This window comes from Pagrus pagrus (genome assembly GCF_965226575.1).
Source record: "Pagrus pagrus genome assembly, chromosome: 15".
NCBI classification, from domain to species: domain Eukaryota; kingdom Metazoa; phylum Chordata; class Actinopteri; order Spariformes; family Sparidae; genus Pagrus; species Pagrus pagrus.
In genome coordinates, this window is record NC_140199.1 from 26,551,951 (window position 1) to 26,575,810 (window position 23,860).

The 23,860-nt window shown below is 42.6% G+C and overlaps 1 protein-coding gene across 2 annotated transcripts in view; it reads right to left on the reverse strand.

Moving 5' to 3' along the window:
* Window positions 1-16,457, reverse strand: part of LOC311270556 (cGMP-dependent protein kinase 1) — a 99,604-nt gene extending 83,147 nt beyond the window's left edge. The window contains exons 1-2 of one of the 2 annotated variants that reach the window (XM_084375508.1): window positions 16,005-16,457; window positions 6,011-6,177 (exon numbers count right to left, since the gene is read on the reverse strand). In XM_084375508.1, the coding sequence (XP_084231634.1) occupies window positions 6,011-6,177; window positions 16,005-16,261 (424 nt within the window). In that variant the 5' untranslated portion in view covers window positions 16,262-16,457. Of the gene's footprint in view, window positions 1-6,010; window positions 6,178-11,741; window positions 12,294-16,004 lie in introns of those variants that run through there. The other variant, XM_084375507.1, reaches the window with a different exon arrangement.
* Window positions 16,458-23,860: the final 7,403 nt, after the last annotated feature.

Sequence of the window (23,860 nt, forward strand, 5' to 3'; positions counted from 1 at the left end):
CTGTACGCAAAGTCAAACTGATAAAATATACAGGGAGGCCAGAGAGCTAGTTCTCCCTAAAAGATAACAAATGGAAGAAAGTATACATAATTCAGAGTCAGCATCACGTATGCCCGCATCCTCCTGGCGAGGTTTATTTTCTTCTTTTAATGCACCTGTTTCTCATACAGGACGGCATGTACGAGACAAAGTAGGAATATTAAGTAAATATTCAAATATAAACAGAAAGTTAGCAACAGGGAACCCAGACAGGAGATCCTCCAGATACATCCTGTTAGTGCGATAAAGTTGTCAAACAGAAGAAACACGCTCAGTTCAGCTTTCTCATCCAACTGCAGATACAGAAATACCAAACAATTATACTTCACAGTCACAAGGGCAATGTTTAAACATAACAGAGGTGAAAGAAATCCTCAAATAATCACTTAATCAATCAACAGAAATGAAATCAGCAGCAAATTTAATAATTACTTAATCATTTGGGCAGTTTAACCAAAATGCCCCAAATTCTCTCAGCAGTGGCTTCATGATGACTTCACATGGAACTCCCACACCGCAGGTACAGTGTGTAAACTCTGTTTCTCTTTGTCTTTTACAAACAACCAGGAGGCCACCTGCTCATTCTTAACAGCCCACCCTGAAATGATGACAGAAAGATGAAGCTGAAATAAAAAAACATTCAGCGTAAAAAAAATAAATACTCACTACCCACAACTCCAATTCCAGTTTTCAAAGCCAAATTTTATTCTAAATGCCAAAATTTGAAGTCACTGTCTCGGCAACATAGTCTCTCGGTTTTGGACTACTGGTGGGAGAAAACATTCAACTTTAATACCTCTGCTTAGGCAGTGGGAAACTGAGGGGTTTTTCATACTTTTTGCAGATGAAACGGTAATAATTGGACAAAGGAAAACTTACTTGCAGCCCTGAAGATAAGCATTTTGGAGCTTACTTTCAGATTAGACAGGTCAGTCACTCAGTCCAAGATTCATGTCCAGTCTTTAAATATGAGCTTATTCTGGTGGACAACACAAACGTTTTAAGATTCCTCAGCCGACAGGCACAATAATCACCTCATCTCATTAAAAATCAAACGAAACCGATCATGTGCTCTACATAGATTTGTATTTTGGTCTAGGCCCAGTTTTCAGTGCGTTAATGCCATCCAAACTAATTCTCTATTCTCTATTCACATCTATTCTCAAAGCTGAGGATTAGGCTCTGTTACACCTTTAACGAGCTTACTCATAATTGTCACCAGCACTCCTGCAATGTCCCGAGAGGACAGGTAGCACCAGAGCTACATAGCTATTAGCATACATAGCTTCATACGATTAAGTTGAAGAATGACTATGAAAGAAATGATGAGGGTGTTACTGGCGAGGAAGTACTTGATAGTAATTGGATGTGATTAAACTAGTTATCATCATTAGCCACCTGTACGGGTCTTCGCGGCTGACACGGCCAATCAAAAATCCTCACTCATCTCCATGGAAACGTGAGCTTTTTTGGCTCAGTTGCAATCAGTACTTTAAGGAGGGCCGGTGTCAGTTACAGCCCAGTGGATGCGACGATAATACAGCAAACATTCATTAAGGCGGCGACGGCCAAGCAGGCAGCCTCATCATAGCAGCACGCCGGTGCCAGGATGCATTCTGTTCCGTCTGATCTTTAATTATCAGGTGCATCTGCAACAGCAGCTTAATACACTGAAGTGTTTCTGAAGAGTATTAACAGCCTAATCTCTCTGTAGGAGAGAATAAGTTACAATATGCTCTCATAAAATAAAATGACATATTCAATATGAGACTATTATCATATTTTTTGTACTAGTGCGGTTTAATTATGCCTCATATGGTTACAAGATCCATGATAAACACTGCCAGCCCCATGGCAAAACGTTAATGATTAGCCTGCCAAGCCTCAGTAAAAATGGCTGTACTGCCCGAGCGGCTAACACTTCATTTGCTCAGAAAATGATGTACAGTGTGTGTTTGACACGGCAGGGCACAGTCAGACGTACTGTCAGGCTGGATTAAAAAGTCACAGTCTGTGATGGGCTTTCACAGACCTTGGCACAAAGTCGTCGCCCCTCAGGCTAACGCTTTTAACATTTGTTTTTTATGCAAAGCGAGCCAAGGCCATGGATGGTTAGGGTGACAACGGCAGACAAGGGACACACGGGGACACCAGAGGGAAGCTGACGAAAGGGAGGCAAAGATGTTCACTGGAGATAAATATGTAAAGCCTTCACTAAGGATTTGAAAATGTGAAATAATAAACCACACATTTGATAATAGTGGCATATGACCACTGTTGAATTAAAGCCACGTTTCCAATTACGCCACAGCTCTTTCCTCTATCACTGTCAGAGAGGAAATCACAGAGCCCCTCAACAATTATTTCTCTTACAGATTCCTATCATTTGTTCCTCTCTTTCTGTTGAGCTCAAGAGGAACCTATTCATCATGTCAGTGTGACACTTGCTCAACTGTGCCCTAGCATGACGAGTCACCTCTGGTACAACCTTCTTCTCACAGCCTTCGTCACAGGGAGAGATTTAGATCAACGTACTACCTACAGACGAGTAGGCCACTGGATCAGCAGCTGCTTGAGGTAACGATGATGTAATAACTAAGGATGTGGTTTATAGTTTCTTTCCTTGGCTAAAAGTGAAATAAAAATACAATCTCTCATTTTGTTACAGCCTCCAATACTTCCACAAATTCCAAAAGTCACAGCAGTACAGGCCACAGTTGTAATTTGCATTCATTTGCTTAATGCCAGCTACATGTAGGACTTTTTACATATCTGACTTCTCGCTGCAGTCTACAGATAAGGGCAACACATCACATCATTCTTGCAACAGGGATGTAAAGGATGGTTGATAAGGTGCACACATCCTGTGCTAAAGTAAAAGTATCCAACAATACTCAATACAAGTAAAAGTCCTGCATAGACAACTTGTTTACTTCGTCTTATCATTCTGAAGTAAATACTGATGGACAGTGTAATGGCTATAGAAAAATGACACCATCCGCATATATATTGGTAACCTGTAAGCCTCGTTTTCACTCTGCTGTTCAGTCTGCCACCTGGCTGGATTTTTCAAAGAATGTGAGGGTTGAATTACGCCAGAAAGGAAGTAAGCCTGACATTGTGCAACCAAAATGAGCCTCTCATAGGGAGAGGCATTGTCTTCCCCGGTCACTATCCGCAGGTAACGTCGGAAGAACTGGGAAAACTGTGGAAACGCTACACTGCAAAAGAAAAAGAAACCGTGCTGATGAAGGAGAAGAGGGAGAGCGACAGACACAGAGGTAAAACAAGAGTGAAAGGACAGACATTCACTCACAGTCCGCTCCCCCGTTGATATGTGTTTCCCCTTGACACGCTTCAAAACTGACATTCTTTCTACTAGATCAGTAATACACAAAACCCACCTACCTATTAATCAACCAGGTGTTTTACTCTGCCTTTAGGTACTAAGATTGGGGATTGTAGGACAAATTGGGATTCCTTATGTTTTGGGGTTGTTTTTGCTTTGGCTAGTAGCCAGATGGCTAGCGGTACCAAGTTTCTCACTAAGCTATGATGGAGTTGATCTGAATGCACCAGTAAGTTCATTAATTAAACTTAGCTTTTGGCCTTCACTGTTTTCATGCAGAATACGTACAAGCTTCCAGTTGCTGTCTTGTGATTACATTTAGTAATAATATAAAGGACGTCAGGCTGATGGACCTTCGGACGGCTCTAAAACCCCATGTAGGTAGATTTGTAGATGCATCAAATAATTTTTTGAATATGTGCTGCTTTAAATTGCACATGCACCTCTTTTTTGTAGTTATTTTGTTGCATCCAATAATTATTTGTGATTATTTAAAGCTTCTGGGACAGTTGTCCCTCTACATAACTTTCTGAGTAAACTGTCAAATACTTGTATTGATCCAAAACACAGTAAAAGACCACAGTTATTGTACTGATCAATATGACTGAGTCATCTCCCTAACACAATAACCTTTAAAGTCACAGTTCTTATATGCGCCACAAAAGGTTTTTGAATTCAGACACAGTAACTCTCTAAAGACACATGAAGACACAAAGCATCCATAATACTTCTACGGGTATCCAGATAGAGATGCTGCCTGTCTCTGGAGTCCTTTCAGATGTGAAATATCCAACCTTCCCTCTGCCTGGAGAGTATACGCTCATAGAGTTATAGATTAGTAGTAGAAATAAACTAAACAAAAATTATTCCTTTGTTTAGTAAAATTGCTGTCTTCTTATTTTAGTCCCACAGATCAATTCTTAACAATGTTTAGCCAAATGGGTGGTCCAGGAAATGTCTTGCCCGCCCCATAATCAAATGGCAGAAATGAAACAATAGGAGCAGCAATCAATATCAGTAGTCGTCTTCCCAGAAAAATATTAACCTTTAAATGCCACCAACAAAATATATACCAACAACAGATTCCAGCTTTATTCATCACACTTTCTCTGTTCTCTTTCTCTCACTTCATCCTGCCATGTTGTTTAGCTTTTGAGAATTTATACTTTCAATATTTCTATATTTCAATCTGTGTTTTGTCTCCGAATGTCAAAGTTCACCTCTACATAATGCTCAATTATAATGTGCAGGCATTGACTGAGGCTATTTTCCCTGAGGTCAGATCCATTGTCAGGGACAATGGATCTCCAAGCATTTGATGGCACTGTCGCTTGTCACAAATCATGGAGCAAGAATGCCCTTTCCACAAATCCCATCAGCTCCAGGGAGCGTGGACGTTGTGCTGCTGTTCCTGTCATCAGAGCTCCTACACTCTGTATCATCTGTGCTCTTATAAAAAAAAAAATACTAATAAATAAAAATGAATCTAGAAACCACATGCTGAAACAATACAGCTAAACCATAAGGACACAGCAGGCACACAGCATCACTCAAAATAAAATCAATGGGATGTGAGTGAATCATACGGCATCACAGAGTCGTAGTTCTGAGTTTAAGCTCATCGCCCTTCAGAAACTCATCAATAATGCTCTTTCATTTCTTTTCCTTCATTGTCACGACAATCCTCTTTAATATCTCCAGGCACAGCCCTACAGATCCAGTTAACTTATCATATACTCATGCTATTATACTAATACTTAAAGTAGTTTTCCTCAGAGTCACAACTACTAACAAAAGTGGACAAAATGTGAGTTTATTCATTCATTGAGTCTATAATAGAGACATGAAGGCCTGACTGGATCATCTGTCAGCCTTCATCTTTCCAGGGAGATTTCGTGCACAGTGGCAGACAAAGTTTCATAGTGAAAGTGAAGTTTATAGGGAACCAATCCAAACGCTGATTCTATTGTGAAAGCAGCATTTATTTTATAATGATAAGTTAAAGGTGACGTATCATGCTTGTTAGTTTGTTTCCTATGTTTTCTATGTGCTCTTGTGCATGGAAAATATCTTGAAAGTTAAAACACCAACAGAAGCTCCTCTCTCCCACAGAAAATAAAGCTGGAACGCCTCGTCAGTAGCCCCGCCTTTAATTCCATGACTTTGTGACATCACACTACGTCACAGAGTCACACATTAGCATAATGTATGCCTTATGGCTAGTTTGGCACGTAGAGTTGATTTAGCAAAGCTGCTCTGTTGTTGTAAGTGGTGCTGGCTCAGGCATTTGTGAGCTGACCAATCAGAGGAGACTGAGTATTTGGGAGGGTGGGCCTTAAAGAGACAGGAGCTAAAACAGAGTGTTTCAGACGAAGGGAGTGGCATGAGAAAACTGATGTGTGTTTTTGTTTAGCATTAAAGCAAGTTAACCTATTCTAGTAGTAACCCAAAATACAATCATTAACCTGAAAATGAGCATTATATGTCTCCTTAAAAGCAAAACAACATATATATTGCCAGTTTAATATACTATATTAACACATACTGTATTTTATGTTCTTTTATGTAATTACATGCTTCTTCTATAAGGGTTATTCTACTCTTTCTACCGTGTGCTTTTACCTTCCATGACATAGACCAGTGAGCCCACATCGCCCTCCTTAATGATACAGCTGTCCTTTCCATACTCCACAGGGTACATGCAGTCCACGATCTCCTGGATCTGAGACAGCTCCAAGTTCTTCATGAAGTCATTGTCCAAGATGGCCTCCTTGATCAGATCCTTAGACCTGGAGACAAGGTAAAACAAATACGGTGTGACACAAATGTCTGGCAGAGATAAAAAATATTCCTTAAAAGCAAGTGAGGGATGCTGACTAGTTCAACAGGTTGGTATGTTGCTAATTTCAAAAGCAATTAAGGTCTCACTCAAACTGCACAGCAGCTGTTCAAAAACATATCTCCATTTCAAAGATGTCAAGGTGAAGGCTTTTTATTCCCTGCAAACGCTCGAACAAGTCAATAAATTGCAAAAATCCATGCCTAATGGAAGCAGATGCTTTCCTTTCACAGATGCTTTTCTGAAAGCCAAATCGGCCTTCGGACTGCGGAGTCATTAGGGCATTCCTCAGGTAAGTATTTTTTGCAATGCCAATGCAAGGGAAGGAGAAAACGTGACTAACTGTAAAGCTAATGTGCCATTGTCAAGGTGCAGCACTGTGTGCAGGTGAAAGAGCACTTTGTCAGGCGGGCTGAGAGGAAAAGCAAGGGCGAATGACGGTAATGTGGCAACATTATGAAAGGGGACGTTAGGTGAAATTATCATTTTAATCATTGGCGGACAATTATTCATTCAAAGTGTCCACATGTTGACAACAACAGGTGAATGAAGGCCAGGCGCAGAGAGGGTTGAAAAACGTCAAAGCGAGCGTCAGTCCGAATCGATTTGGACACAAAGAAGTGTCGAGAGATGGGAGAGAAATCTGACCGGACTCTATGTCAAGTGAGTCAAGATCACTCAATCATTGAAGCATGTCATCAGCGGAGTCAGAGGCGCTCGGCTGAGTGCTGCGTGGCGTGTCTTGACAGAGTGTCAGCTGGGTGAATGAGGTTAATTATATGTATCAAGGTTAATCCCACAAGGAGTCCCCTCCTACTGAGTAGTAGTGGAGTTTTTACACTCTAATTCATAGAAAAGACAGAGAGCTCTCTCCATGATCCCCTGATAGTAGCCACTGGTGAACTGCCTCGTGCCTTTTTTTGTGCTCAGTGCCCTTTTCAGAAACTGATCACCTGAGAGCTTATAGCTAGAAGAGCAGATAACCTGGAGGGCCTTTACGTAGCAGGGTTCCCACCACACACAGGCTTCTCTGCCCTGCTCTCAGCCTGCAGCAGCATCCTACACAATCTGCAGTAACACAACTACACAAACAAAACGTCAATGTCTGCTCTGATACAATATCAGCCGTGCCCAGGGTTTTTAGATTTATTTACTGAGTTCTATGGGCATATGTGGGTTTTTAGAACTTTTAAGGACACTTGCATGCTTCTGCATTAAATCCCAAGACACATTATCAAATCTGAAAAGAAACTGATGCCACTGAGAAAGCAGCTTCCACAGCTGAATACATATGTCTATCTTCACCAGCATCTATATATCATGGTTTGGGTTTTTGGTTATTTCGTGTTTTATTTTGTAGTTATATTCTCATGTGTCATGTTGTGACTTTCCACTTCCTGTCTTTGTCCTTTCCCTCCCATGTGTATGCACCTGTATCTGTTAATTATGCCTGTCTCCCGGTTCTCCTGTGCCCTCAGTGTTCCTGCTTTGTTCTCTGTGGCTTCTGGTTTCTTCTCTTTAGTTTTTTCTTGGACTTTCCGTTGCCTGCCTTTTGTTGCTCGCTCTCTTGATTTGGGATAATGGACTTTTGGATTTATCATTAAAGCTCACTTTTTCTTCTTTTACCTGCCTGCCTCGCCTGTGTCTACAATTGGGTCTTCACTATTTTGCAAATCTTTACACCACAGATCATTTAAGTGCATCATTGTTGCACCGTTAGCTGAAAGAGTTTTGGTGTGGGTCTCAGATAGCCTGCTGAAATATCGCTGACACTATCATCCTCATAATGTTTGTGTTTAGCATTCAACAGCGTGATGAATTTTCGAACAGGGCTTCGAGGCTTGTGGTTCCGAAACAGCTCTGCTTTTACTGACAGCAGTGATGTTTGTGGATCAAAGTGAGGGACTAAATTACTACAGACCAGCATTAGCTAGCTGTCACAATCTATTGGGGGGAAAAACAAATGACTTACTTAAGTACAAACAAGTAGAACAGAGTAACTTCCTGCTGGATTTCTCAGGGATGTTTCACATGATTTTTCTGGATTGACATATTAATCTCGGTCAGAAAATCTTGTGTTTCTTCTCCCACTGTACAAAATATTGAAACACTGTCTTCTCGCAGCCCAGTCACCAGGATATAATGTTAGCAGTTAACGTTTCTGCAAACCACGGATACATCTGAGGTTGACATTTGTACCAAATGTGGTACATCAGCAGGTGGACAGGACAGCGGTGGCGTAATTACAAGATACAAGGCGGCCAAAAACAGCAAGTGCAGTCCAAGCCTCTGGGGACATTTCAGACCATCTCCAGGCATGTTTTTATGGTGACCAACACAGATGTTTTTCACAGGAAGACAGGCCATCACCAGCCACGTTACTGGCAACCAACAACTGACTATTTTTCACAGGAAGTCGGACCATTTCCAGGCATTTTTTTGGCAAACAAAACAGGTATTTTAAGGCAAACCCCAATGTTCTCCTAACCCTAACCAAGTGATATTTGTACCTGGACCTAAGCAGAGCACAAGCACTGCATTGTGATAAGGGAGAAATACAGAATCAAACCTGAACATCAGCATTAGTTTTGAACTTATCTGTTGTTTTGCAGAACCGTACTTAGCTAACATCGTTCTGGCAATTGGGTTGCTTCATGTTGCAGCGTCATTTTTTAACTTCTCTTTTGTTAGACAATTTACAGATATGAGAAACATGAAAAGGTTTCAAAGTTTCAGAATTTTAACAGATTTAAACCTACTGTAGCACAGAGCAGCTGCTCCTCCAACAGAGCAACTGTGGTGATCTTAAGGTTCCTCATTAGATATGTTTTATCCTGCCCTTGAGAGTCTGAACAAGCTACTCCTGGGAATAAAAAAGAAATGACTGAGGTGCTCAACCTATTTTTAAATTCCCACCCCTCAATCTATATTAAGATGTGCACTGTGCTTCCCAAACCCTCTTCCCTTTCTTCAGCAGACACTGCTCAAGGAGGAGATTCAGATTTAATGTTGACAGCTCTCATTAGGTATTTGGGAGTGGACTTTAATAAAGGTGTGAAGTGAAGTTTTTTTTTTTTTTTTTTTACTGTAATGATTCTTACTGAGTTAGTGGTGCTTTAAAGTAGTCTTAATTGTATCCAGAGACGGCAGGGCTCTGTAAACTAACAGGAACAAATTAGTTTCCACAGTGGAAATCTGCCTACTTGACCCTGTTCCTGTTATATTTACACCAACGAGATTTCAGGACCCCCCGACTTGAGCCTCATTGAGTGAGCAGCGTGCACCAACCAGACCCTTGTAAAAACATCTGCCGGCCTCTTCTTTGTGAGGATGATATATTTGCCTTCATCCACTAGTGAAGTTTGGGGCTGAGCAACTTCAGCTTTCCTTAAAAGGAGAAAATATGCTCTTTTAGGAGGAAAAAAGAAGAGGGGCAGCAGAAAAGTGGGAGAGGCTTACGGAAATAAGAAGCAGAAAGAGGGAGAGCTTATGTATAATGAACGCTCTATGGGCCTTGTAAAGAAGATAAAGTGGTAGGGAATGAAAGACAAATATAAACATTTGGCCAAATCCAACAGGCAGTACTGCTACGCTTCAATAACCAAACCAAGATGAAAATGTAATGGAGCTATTTCTCATCCCGGGAGGGCACTTGCGTATTTTTCTTTTTTTTTTAAGAAATACTCTATTCTCAGCTGAGAAATAACACGAATTGGAAAAGTCCAAAAAAAACAACAATAACTTCAAATAAATTGCAGTATCAAGAGAAAAACATGAACTCTTGCGAGCTGCTGAAGCACACATGTCCAAACAAACTAATAAGAGAACTGCGCCTGAGCTCGAGTCATCTGCATTCAACAGTCTGTCTGCTTTTCAATCATAACTCTTTTGCTTATTAGACGAGAATTATCGTCCTATGTCAGGCCGAGGGTGTGAAAAGCTGCAGCAGATGCTCAGCAGAAGATTGAAGCTGTTGTTAAGAGGCTTTTACGGAAGTTCAAACAACCTCTTGGTTAGTTTTCAGTGCTACCATGTCATTTCCTTTCAGATTCCCTGTGAGGATTATCAACAGGAATCATGCAATCATTCAAATCCGCTGTCACTCATTACTCTCATTGTCATATCTCAAACTTCCATTTCACCACTGACAGATGATTACAGCCTGGGCATCATATTATTCATGGGGTTAAAAAAACACATCAAAATGCAGGACAAATTAATCTTGCGGCGATCTTGTTTGTCTTGTTTTTTCACTAAAGCCCTCTTTTGGAAATCTCTTAATGGAAACAGGGACATAGAGTTGAAAGCTTTGGGATGAAAACTGTTGTGTTAACCTCGTATGCCATTCCAAAGCATCTGGCGTTTATTTATGTCCGTGAGACAAAGAAACACACGAGAAAAGCTTATTGGTTTTTTTCTAACACACTTCCAGCTGACAGGTATAACAAAGACTAATGGCCTTTCCTGCTCAGATGAATAATCCATTTTATTTTTGGATCTTTGTTGATGAAATCCTCTGAGCTTTGTCTGTTTGTATCGACAGAATAATGACAGTCACATCTGACAATTCTGATGTCGCTGCAAAGTCGCAAAAGGCTGAGAATAGAAACGTTTCAGATGATGCTATAATGGATTTAAAGTCAATAATCTGCCAATGATTTTAATTTGAACACTCCGATCAGCTGATGTTGGGTGACTTGAGTATCTTGTATGCATTTTAACGCTTTGAAAATGTACTAATTTTGCTAAATGTTAATACTTTTTGGCAAAAATTCTTCCTGTCCACCAGGGGGGAAAGAAAGTGTCCTGATCCAGATTAACACAACCTTAAAGTTCAGAGCCAACAGACAGCTGGTTCATTTCACAACACAGGGCTATTTTAGTGCCAGTTTGAGAACCAGATCGAGTTGAGCAGGAAAGGTGGAAGTGTGTTTGCTCGAGTTTGAAAAGAAGACAGACAGAGAGAGGCAGGCGAGCTCAAGACGGATGATAAGGTAAACATGCACAGAGAGCCTGTTAAGGCTGCCTGTCACACTGGCACAGCTTGTATAAAATACACACTGGTACATTATGCAGAGCTGCTCTAAAACCTATTACTCCCTGTCACTGGATGGCATTTAATCTCTCTCTTCTCTCATGTTGGGCTGTAATCAGGATTATTGATACTCAGCCTTTTATCACTGGGCTCTGATAATCTCATTGATAGCTGTCACTGATGACAGTTCCCTGATCATTTCTCTCTCTCTCATTTTCATAATTGACGGCATCCTATCACATTATCTACTGTGTGTGTGTGTGTGTGTGTGTGTGTGTGTGTGTGTGTGTGTGTGTGTTAGAGAATACCACCTCACCCATATGTGCTACAGGTGCCGTACCTGCTGCGCCACACGTAAAATTACGCACAGGAATCAGAAAGGTGACAAAGGGTGAACGAACCTGCACCGGAGCGCAGCGGCCAACGCAAAATAGGACAGAAAATAGCGAATATAATGCGTTTTATATTCTGACACCTACTGTGGGCTTTTTGGATAGAAAGGTAGGGTGACATGGCTAAGATCCTGGATGTCGAAGGCGGTGGGTTCGGCCGAAATCGCCTGCCTCTTGGTCCGCTGCTGCTCGTGCAGCTCGCTCTGCTTGTGGACCTGCTGGGTTGCCGGTTTGATAACGGAGCGATATTTGTCCAGCTCGTTCTGTAGTCTCTGGATGAGCTCGTCCTTCTGGTCGAGCTCCAGTTCCAGCTCGTCGATGAGCGCGTCCCTCTGGCGCAGCTCCTCGATCTTCTCCTGGAGCGCGTACTGGAGGTCGCGCAAGGTCCCCATTTCCAATCGACTTCCCAATAAGTTTACCGAAAGGAGCGCAGTTGAGTCTTTATCCTCTCTCCTCTACCACGCTGCTCGTAAACTTTATCCGGCATGAACGGCTTCAGAGGATGCAGCCCCTGTCTCTCCTGGGGGGGGATTCCTCACTCCTCTCCCTCCTCCCTGGATCCAGCGGGTGTTCGGGATTTAAGCGAAGGTATGCTCGGTGAAAGCCAAGGTGAAAGCGTCTCAACCACAATCACGCAAAGTTTGCCCTCTCTCTCTCTCTCTCCCTCGCTCTCTCTCTCTCTCTCGCTCTCTCTCTCCCTCGGCTGTGTGACAGCGGATGACCGTCCTCCCCGAGTGCGTCAGGCTGCGACCCGGAGAGAGCGCATGGCGAGAAGGGCGCCTACAGGAATCTGTGGCACGGTGCAGTCTGACTGGCACTCCAGAGGGAGCCGCGCTTGTCTCACATGAATAATGGACTCAGTGAGAAAGCCACTGCTCGAGGAACCATGTCATCATACCTCCGCTACCTGCCCCGAGGCTGTGAGTTACAAATAGATGAGCAGAGGAGCCTTAATGGAAGCTGAGGGTGATGGAAACTTAATGAACCTCAATGTAAAAATAAACAAGAGCTATTGGGAGAGGAGGCTCTCTTGCCTTTTTAAATTGAAAATATGAACCATTATGGTATGCTCTATGCTTTGATTAAAGGTGCATTATGTAGTTTTTGGGAAGGACATTTTTAATGAGAGGAGAAAGTTATTTTGTGCCTACACAAAATAAATAAACCAACTCTCTGTTTTCATGACAAAACAACTTCATACTGTTTTACTTTGTAAAATAATATCTTATTATATTTGGCGGACCCTGCCACCTTTCTTGCTTCTGGGGACCCCTATTTTCCTCTTAGGAGAGCGTGTTTATTCAGTTATGTAAAAGATAAATATTTGCCTCATTAATATTGTAAATATTGAATTCTGACTTTGAATTTCTTCTCTTAAAACTACATCGTGCCCCTTTAAACTTTGGCGGGCAAATAATGTGTGTAAAAGTGGAGACGAGTAATTCAGTCCCTGTCCAGTTATTCACTGTTGTGCCCGATCCTGAAGCGAAGCAAGTAAAGGTGCTCGGGGCAAAATAAAAATAAAAGAAAATCATTAAACAGACGGTCGAACCCAAGCTGCTGAGGCTCACAGCTCTCCACAGCAGCTCCACCACATTCCTCATCTAATCTCGTGGACTCTGCTGGTGTCTGTCCACATTATCCCAATGAGTCATCTGAAGCTCAGCGAACAGCATTTGGCCTCATGCGCTTTGGACAAATTCAGGAGGATAAACTGCCAAGGACAATCTGATAGGGTGAGGAGTTACTGAGGCTACAGCAGCAATTACTGTGCTGAGAGGATGGGGAGTCAGAGGGCTGACAGCGAGGACAAAAGGGAGATTACTTTAGCTGTAAGGATAGGTGTGTTTGGTGTGTGCGCATGTTGGTGTGCTAAAAAAAAAAAAGCATCTTTTTCTTGACAAGAAGCATGTAAACAAGCCTGGACAGAGACAGCTGGTCTGATAGAAGATCACAGCTGCCCTCTTGTGGTGGCTGAGTGCATCGTCACAGGCGAACAACAACAGGGTGGCAAAAATGTCCAACTCTTAATGATCCATAAGTGTTGTAGGATGTATGCTTGCAAATACTGACATGTACAGTAGTCCTGCGTGCAATGAGTGAAAACAAATGCACATCAGTAGCCTAGCAACCAATGCAAAACCTGTTTTCAGACATCACAGACATTAAAAAAGCTATACATTTCAGCTCTCTCTGAGAATTTAGCAGATGAAGCGACCGTGGGAACAGCTGCTTAACAGCCATTGCAGTCTGTGTCTGATAAAACCATTAAAATAACAGTTTTATATATATTTTATAACTGCAATCACTCTTCTTATAAAGCCAAAGCGTCCCCTTTCTCCCCCCAATTAATTAAATCTTTCATATTTTCTCTTATCTTCGTCAAGAGGAGGGCGCAGGGCACAAAGCTGGAGCAGCAGCAAACTCTCCGCCATATCCGTTATATTAGGACACTGCAGAAGATGATAGGTAGAGGCAGGGGTTTCAGGCTCTGCCCCCCGGTCCAGTGTTGCATCCTCACATCCACCCATCATCAAAAGGCCCACCCACTGTCCTTCAAAGCACCTCTGCGCTTTAAATTTCACCTCTCTAACCATCCAGCTCAGCCCTTTTCCTATGCAGATCAATAGAAACAGGATCCGTTGCTCCATGCTGCGGTAATCCGATGAGCCGGGCGGCCCGCCGGCTGGTGCCACGTCCTGACTCTAATGGGGGTCACAACTTCTCCGACCCCTCGGCAGCCCAGCGGGCATGGCGTGGTGCAGGTGGAGGCCCTCCTCTTCCTCCAGACACAAACACATTCACTTCTCACTCACTTCACATGTCATTTGTCCGCTAAAGGTTATTTCAAGCACTTACTGTGCCTTATCAGCCGACGCTCAATGTGACCATTTTCTGAATGAACCCTGGTCCCATAGAAAGGTCGACTACAGACGATCAGTGATTATTTCTCTTGAATGTGGCTTGTTTGTCATTATTTATCAATGAACCTTGGTCATTCATGACCACCATACTTCATTCAAGTCATTTCTGTGCCTCAGGACTCTTTGTGGACTTTTTATGGGCACTGAACATCGGTTAATGAGTGCACATGTGGATCCTCCCTGTCTGCAGTTTATTAATGCAAATGAAGAGTGGAAACTGTCTAGCCATCTTAACAAAATTAACCCCAATTGTCTCTTGCATAAATTGAGTCAGCAATTGTGTTTGTGTGCTATGACAGGTAATTCATCCTGATGGGGTTGTGATAATAGAGACTGAGAAATTTAAATATTAAGACAGAGAGTGTTCAAACTTTTCCTGGAAGTAATTACAGCAGGATTCAGCTGAAAAGACCAAAACTGAGTGAGCTGATTCAGGCAGAGGCCTCATATGAAACCCTCAAAAGTCATCAGGACCGTAGGGAGAGGAGGCTCGCTTGCTTTTTAAAACAAAATGAAAATATGAACCCATTGTGCTCAATGCTTGAATTAAAGGTGCATTATTTAATTCTGGGAAATAAGTTTAAATCTGAGGAGAAAGAACTTTTGTGCCGACACAAACTAAATAAACAAACGCTCTGTTTTCATGATAAACTGACATTAAAGGACAACACAATTTATACTGTTTTACTTTGTCTATATGTGGCGGACCCTGCCACCTCTCTAGCTTCAAACAGTGTTCTGGGACCTTATTTTCCTCTGAGAACAGCTTGATTACTCAGTTATGGGGGGAAACATGTATGTATCACCTCATTACTGTTGTAAATATTAAATTCTGACTTTGAATTTCTTCTCCAACACCTACGCAGTGCCTCTTCTACACTTTGGAGGGCAAATAATGTGTTAAAGTGGAGCCGAATAATGAAACATATGAAACCCTCAAAAATCAAGAGAAAACATACTGTGAAGCTAAAACGAGCACCTAAAGGTGATGAAGGAAGCATATGGTCAAACAAAGTGTTTTCTAATGGAGTATTAAATATCCTCAGACATGCACTTCGGGTCCTCAGCGTCCAGCTACTAAAAGCCAATAATGCATCGCACTTCCTCCCGCCTGTGTCCTGAGGGACTGCCATGATGGATCTGATCAATTAGGAGCTCTTTCTGAAGCTCGTCTTGGAGCTGCGTCATCGGCCCCAAGAATGAAAGTGCTCGTCCATTCATGGCAAAACGTCTCCATCTCCCATTTAGAGAGGAAAGGTGGAAAAACACGCTTTGTGGAGACAGGACACTGTAGTGTGTTTGTTTGAGTGTGAACGCATGTTTTAAATCACATTTCCGCTCAAATGACCAAGCTTGATTGTGGGAGGAAAGAAACGCTGTGTTAAGTCGGGGCACACAACAAAGTAGCCTGCTCAAAGAGTCTTACCAGTCGGACTTGGCATATTTCCGAAACGCCTGCCTTGACAGGTCCTGGTGCGTTTGAGGCTCCGCGGAGATGCCCTGCGCCCTGCGGGTCCTCGGTCCAATAAGTTGCGCGCTGGGCAGAACAGACTGGCATTTGTGTAATTTCCTCTTCAGTTCGTGAATCTCGTCTTCCCTGTCCGCCAGACGCCTCTCCAGGTCCCGTATCCTCTCCTCCTTCAGCAGCAGGATCTTGGCAAAGTCGTCCTCCAGGTCACTCATGTTGAAATCTGCGTTAAACTTTTCCGCGATTAAGGACACAAGCGATTTAACTCCCAGCCAGCCACTCGCTCAGGTTGTGAAAACACACAGATCCCCCCCCACCCCCTCTAAAATACGCGCAGGATGATGATGCTCCGAGGATCCCCTCCACAGCCCACTTGTTTATCTGAGAAGAAGCGAGCAGAAAGCGGTGTTCAGAGGCGGCCAGCGGACGGTTGATAGAGCAGCGCCACGCCACAGTCCGCCGAGCCTCCGGGGAGCAGCTGATGATCCTTCATTGAGAAACCAATTACAGCAGCTCTTCCTCTCCAAGGACGCAGGCAGGCCGTCAAACTGGCCACTGAAGAGTCGAGACAACTCCTGCACTTCACCGCCTCTCACACTGCAAACACACCAGCGAGAGGCTCGGGCTGCTGCTGCTGCTGCTGCTTTCAAATATTTATTTTCTATCTGCACAGTCCCCATCACCTCCACGACCTGGCAACCACAAAAACATCTAATCCTGCCCTCATTGGACAGTGGAGCTTGTTTGCAATGAGCTCAAATAAGATTGGATTTAATTCTTATAATAATCATCTTGAGAGAGAAAGCTCATCATCCTTAAAACATGCATGTAAAATACACAAATCCTCATAATCATACTGAGTCGAGCTGAGGGAGCATTGTTAGCCTTACAATTGAAAGGCTAACAGATCACTGATGTGCTTACACCATGTGTACAATGTGAACGTTGTGGTAGTTTTATATTACATTTATATTACATGTGCAATATGTAAGAATTTTAGTTGAAAACATGCAAAAAATTACTTAAAGTATCAACAGAATGTGAAGAAATAACAGTTTTCATGTGATGGTGCCTGTGTCAGCTGGAGACCCTTTTCACAGCAGACATGTTAAACTGTCAAAGAAGGAAAAATACAGGTGGGATATGTTTATAACATGTGTGATGGCTGCTCTCCATGTAGGTGACTGGGAGCTCTGGTACTGCGCATGCTCGCTCACTGGCATCACTTACAGGGACACTTAGGCTATGTACACACGTAGCCGGGTATTTTTAAAACCGAATATTTCCCCCCCTCTGTTTATAAAATAACTTTTATCCACACTACCTCATTTTCGAAAAAAAACCCTTCCACACATAACCGTACATCTACGTTTTGAATCACAAATCACCGACAATGTTATCCGTCGCCTGTGCTCTTGGAGCAGTAGTTGGGCTTGTAAAATGAAAGAGGTAAACAGCGCCTGCACAATAATTAACACCACCACAGTTTTCAAGGCACTCGGAGCCATGCTTCTGCAGTAAACAAAGGTCGCACGTTTGATGTCAGAGCAGATTTGTTGTTGTTTTGGCGCATATTGTGACGTTCGAAAACGCAAAACTCCGGTAATCTCTGTCTACACGCAAATGCATAAACGGAGTATTCGCAAATCTTCACTTTGCCCGGAGTTTTTTTAAATATGCGTTTATGATGCGTTTTCATGTGGATGACAGGTCCAAACGTAGAAAAATATATTCGTTTTAGCAGATACCCGGCTACGTGTGTACGGGGTCTTAATAGTATGGTGCCATCGTTAACGTTATTGGTCACACCTGTGCAAAGTCAAAATGTCTGCTGTGAAAAAGGTCCATTTAAGGCTATTACAGATATAACCACTGAAGTTAGCGTGCTAACCAGCTAGCCCCATCCTGGTCCAAAGCTCCTGTGCTAGCAGTGTGTTAACAACAACACTCCGCTGGTGCAGACAACGTAGGTTTTTTTTTTTCTTCATGAGAGCTGGATATGAGATTTGATGTTTCTGTCAGGCCCCGGAGGATTCAAGGTGCCGCTCAGCCTTGCTTCCTATCTGGTGTTGTGGCAACCTGCAGTATTGCAGTGGAAAATTCTCCTGCGGCCCAAAAAGCATTTTTCCGCCATTATAGAAGAGACATCTGTAGAACTGTTGACAGGGCACCAAGAGCTGCAAACAAGGTCGATGACGCTCTCTATTTTGAATTTTAGATCGATAGAGGTTTCACATTTGTAAAACTTCCCACAAGCTGGGAAAAGTGATTTAAAAATCTGTGATGTCGTCACAACGTTAAGTCTATGGGCCGAGGCAGAATGTGCAGGCGGGGTTCAGTGGGGGAAACTCTTCTGCACATATTCAATGGGCCGCATAAACAGGAAGTAAACATGGAAGCCAGAAAACCTATATGGCGCATGCACAAAGGACTTTTAATTATATCTGGACACAGCCATGGAGACAGAGCCCCATTTTGTTCCTATGAAAGCTGCTCAGTGGCACATGAAGACAAAATGGCTTGATAAAAATACCTGTATCTTCAGTGTTGTGCGGCCCACAGAGCGTGCGCACTAGAGACCTCTGCCAACCGAGTCAGCCAACTTCCAGTTTAGCAGCCGGCTAACTGGGCTAACTTGAATGGGGATAAAATAATTTAATCGTACAGCGTTGTGACGCTCAAAAACATGTATCCACCGTTTAGCAGTCGCTTCTTTCACCATGTTAGCTTATGGGAAAAAGTCTTTTTGGCCCCTGCGCATCACGTGACGATATGATTTCCTGGTTTGGCTACTATGAAAATTGGCTTCAAGGCCCTGTGCTTGTCCTGGGGGCCTGTATGCACTAGGCGAGCAATTCTCACTGGTTTGAATTGGTGCCATCTGGTATCTAGCTCTCCTATATAAATCTATGGTTTCTGTCAACAGTTGTAGTCTGTGCTAGGTCACGTTAGCCTCAAGGGCTAGAATGTTTTGTGTTGCTTGGCAGCTCTGCCAGCTGCTTCAGGATGTCTTTCTGCTAGCTGCACGGCTAACTGAGCTAACTAGCTAACGACAGCTACAGTTAGCAGCAGTTAGCAGTTACTCTGGGGATATGCAGCCCCCTTTGAATTTGAGAGGTGGCCAATTCATCCACATTTCACCTTTTACATAAAACTATACAGAATTTAAGAAAACAACAAACCTTGGTAACAAAAAACAACGTAATAACCAGGATATGAATCATGATCACCACTTTGAATATTGTGTTTGTAAAATAAAGCATTCGATAAACAAAGTTAATTAAATCAAAATAGAATTCTAGATTTTACTCAGAAACAAGACTCACAGTGGCTAGAAGATTTAAAAAAGCACTTATTTTTGAATGCATCCAACATAAAGTTGGTCTAATTACCCAACACATTCAGACTGTGTTATCTTACTGATCGGGCTAATCAGTAATTACATACTTTGGCATCAACAGCGCTGCTCATCACTTAAATCCTCAACAAGCTGTGCGGTTGGTCTGAGGAGAGTTCAGTCATACATCATCTCCTCTCTGTAATATTAATCTCCAAACCCAGCCCGTCATTTCTGTGCACCATTTTTCATTCTACTGCCTAAATCTGTTTCTACTCAATGAATTCATTGAGGGGGAAAAAAGCGAGCTCAAGGGCGCTAGGGGGATGTTTCATTAAGATTCTGAGTTAAAAATAGAGTGAACAGATCTTCCCTTTGCTGGTGTAGTTCAACATATCTCACCCTTGTCTACTGCTCTGTCTTATTTCTCTAATTGCCACTTATTGGGTTAGAGATGAATGCTTGTTGCTAAAAAGCATAGCTATAATGGTGTATTGCAGAGTTTTATCACACACTTTTCTTCCTTATACCTTAAGGAGAATATTACCGTGATAACTGGTTGTAGGACTTGTGATAACCAAGTTAACGCCCACCTGGCTTCAGTTATCAAGTGGAGATTGCATCGTGGAATACATATGTTCCAGCGGCATATGACTGTTTCTCTGTGAGTGTGTTTCACAGTTATATGTGAGCGGCACAGTGAATGCAATCAGCATGTAAAGATGAGGTGAGGACTGGGGTCGTGCTGTTATCAATGTGGAAAACAGCGATCGATTAATTATGTATGCAGCAGACACTGTGCCCATTATGACGGTGGTAAATTAAGTGTCACCTTCGGTGGCCCTAGCCAAGGAGGATATGGTTGCACTGAAAAAGCACCACTGACATCATGTTCAAGAAAAGGGCATTCATGCATTTGGACAAAAAGATGCACAATATCATCAATTAGTTTTGCATTATAAGTGTCTGTGTGTATCTATACAGTCTAGTGCCCAGGACCAAATTAACGTTTCATCAAACCGAACCCATCCTCACCAGAACAACAACCATAAAAGTCGACTATGAAAGCAGCTTATTACGACCCATATTTAAGTGTCTTGTTAGGCAGCAACCTCTAGTGGCCATAGTAATTATAACGGCAGCAAAGGAGGAAGTCAGGCAAAGTAGCATTAGGAGTAGAGATGACCGACCATGACCAGCGACCAGCCGATCAGTGTCAGATATATCCGATTCATGCCGCCTGCCTCCCCAACAGGACCGCAAGGCTGAATTTCAGGAAAGAAACAAAATATCTGATGTTTTTTACCCCATTTATGTGCTCTTGTTTTCATTTTCAGCAAGTCTTTTCTGTCATTTACAGGTTTGCTTTCTGACACCTTTTACTTCTTCGCTCCGCTGCCTGTGTATTTCACAGTGGGAGCAGAGCACCTGTTTTATTTTGGGAAAGTAAAGCATTGTAGCCGAGGGTTATATATTACACATTTACTTTGAAGATAAGGATTTGTTGTCTGAACCAGGAATAAACTTTTCATTCTGCTTACATTCCAATTACAGCGCCTGCCAGACAGACTCTATCTGTTAAAGAGTCCATTAATATAGCTTACAACTTGTTATTTTTATTATTATATATACTTTTTTACAAACAAAAAACACTGGAAAAAAATGTGAATTTTCTATTTTAAAAATGTTACAAAAATGTCTGTATGCTGATAAATGTAGTTCTTAGAAAAGAAAGGAAAAAGGAATGGGACAAAATTGGAATCAGCTGAGAAAACTGCAATTGGTACATCCCGACCATAGAGCGACAAGTCTGCATAGAAAGCAGGATGGGGATGGACGGTTGGGTCGAACAAGCACATGACTTTGACCCAGAAGGCTGCTGTTCGTGTCCAGTGTGAAACTATTTTAACTTTATAATTTAGCGAAGTTACCTCACATACATCATGTATCTGAAGGTACGTACATAACATAGGCAGGTCATGATGTTTTCCTAAACTTAATATAGTAGTTTCTTGCCAAAACTTACAAAACTGTGAGCATCTGGCAAGGGTCCAGTACACCTGTCACGGGTACGCTGCAATGCTCATGTTGTTCTGGGAACAGACTGGCAATCAACCTAATCAGTAGATTAGGTTTAGGCAAACCATATAACTGATATGTTCATTACATTAAATTTTTAGCGGAGGGTACAGTGGTGGAGTTAGAGGTGAGGAGACTGACAACATTTGTAAGTGGGACACCACTGGATATTTTTAATGAGACTTTGCGACAACTCCTCCTGTGTTTGTGAAGACCAAAACAGATATTTTAAGCTGAGACATGATCTTTTTTACATCCGTGGTTTGCAGAAACATACATTCCCAACATTTATTCTGGTTATTGGGTTGATCTATACACACTCATTACGTCATTGCCACGGCTATATCGGCATCATGAGCCTAAAAGGTGTATCTGTGTTGCCCCCACACTCAACTATTCCCATGTTTACTCAGAGTGAGTAATGCTGCACTACCAGTTTCAGCTTGTGTTGTCTGAGCTCTACATGGGTCATCTCTCTTGGATGTTGTGGGTGAGGCAATGGACGAGTTAACCTCACGGCACCCAGAGATAGATGCTCTGAGCGTGGCTGCTCATGGGCGCCGTTGACTTCATGATTGCTGAGTCCGTCTGCGCCGTAATAAAGGCTTCAGGTGCTGTCTTTGCAGTGTTTCAAAAGCGTCTCCGGGCAGAGAAAAGCCGGTGCCCTCTATTTCGCCTCAGGGACAGATCAGCTTACGGAAGAGAAGAGGGCAGACATTAGTCACTGTTTTCCTGTAATACACTCACACACACACATACACACACACACACATGCAGAAGAAATAGAGAGAGGTATCTAGGGTATACCCAGACATATGCTTGCACATCATTATCACCCACGCACACGCTTGCATATAAAGATTTATGTAACCATTCACAAAGCTAAAATCCCAGCAGACACACAAACACGATCATGCCAGCATGAAAACCTTAGAGGGGATTAAAGTAAGTGCACTGGTAGGAGAGGTATGCTGTCTCTGGAGAAGCTTCCCCCTTGAGCCCCTGTTGTCTTTGATACAACATCTGACAGTGCTCTCCGTGTCTCTGCTGCCGTCCCAGTGAGGCACCACCAGCTGGCCGCCTGCCTGGGCCTGCCATCCCAGGAGAGGTGAGATGAGCGTTGGGAGGTGAAAGCGAAAGAGAGAGAGACATCGCCGGGACAGGAGAGAGGCCTCAGCCCAGGGCAATCTATTTCTGAGCCTCTCTGGTCCCATAAAAAAACTGCAGCAAATCCTGCACTTTAGCATCAATATCAATACGCCGACTTCACATCACATCGATGTAGTCTCACATCGTAACGTGATATCATATCCAGAGCTGCAGATTGATCACTCAGCTCACACTGGAGATGGATAGAACCAGAGCTCAGGAAATTGACTGAGCAAACGCAGTTATGATACTTCCTTCCTGCCTTCCTACATTACTACTGTCAAAATTTAGATGGTGAAGATAGGGTGTTTCTCAACTTTTCTCTTCCAATGCTAGGGCTGCAGCTAACGATTATTTTCATTATTCATAACCCTGTCAGTGAGTCTGTCCATGAAGATTCTCCACCAAAGGCAACTGGACCTGCAGTACATTCTGATCTAATTAGAAAGGATCCAGCCCTCAGCTCTAAGGAGCATTTTAGCATCTTTTAACATATTGTTTTGGTTTTACAGTTTCAACCTCCTTGTTTTGGTTCCCTCTCGCTGCACTTATTATTAGCATTGTTTCCAGATGCAGCTGGCAGCTTTTTAAGCTAAAAAGGCACCAATCAACCCACCAACACCAAACACACTGACAAAAATAGCGAATTATGTAAACAGTGTTCACAGGCGGCCAGATAAACAACTACAAGTGAAAGCTAATGTTGTAGCTATTGCCTGTTGAAGATGTCCAGGTGCCTTTGAGTAAATGCTTCCAGCTATCAGTGAATCTCTCATCTGGCTCATTGGATGGATACTGTTGGTATAAAGTCTGTTAATGGGCGTCTATATCAGGTAGATTCCCCTCTTCTACGCTATCACCTCCCCTCATGCCAAACAAGCTCCCCCAAATGCCATGTTGCATGCAGGGGCACCATCACTGCACCCTGGGTTTAGTGCCACCCAAGACAATTGTGATATTTTTAAAAGAAACGTAAACAAGCCAGAGCATTTTTTCACCTCTACCAGAATGAGATTTGGTGCAGCCCGGCATTTCTTCAGCGCTGACAGGGCGCTGTGGAGGTAGTTCGAGCTATGTGAGACTAATTAATCATTGATTCATAAAGTCTATAAATACAATAAAAAGTCAGAAAGTAATGAAAAATCGCAATTTTTCAGAGCTCAACTAAGCAACTCTAAATTGTTTGTATGGGCTGAAACCCAATAATGTTCCATTTAAAAATAATATAATGATAGAGGGGGGGGAACTC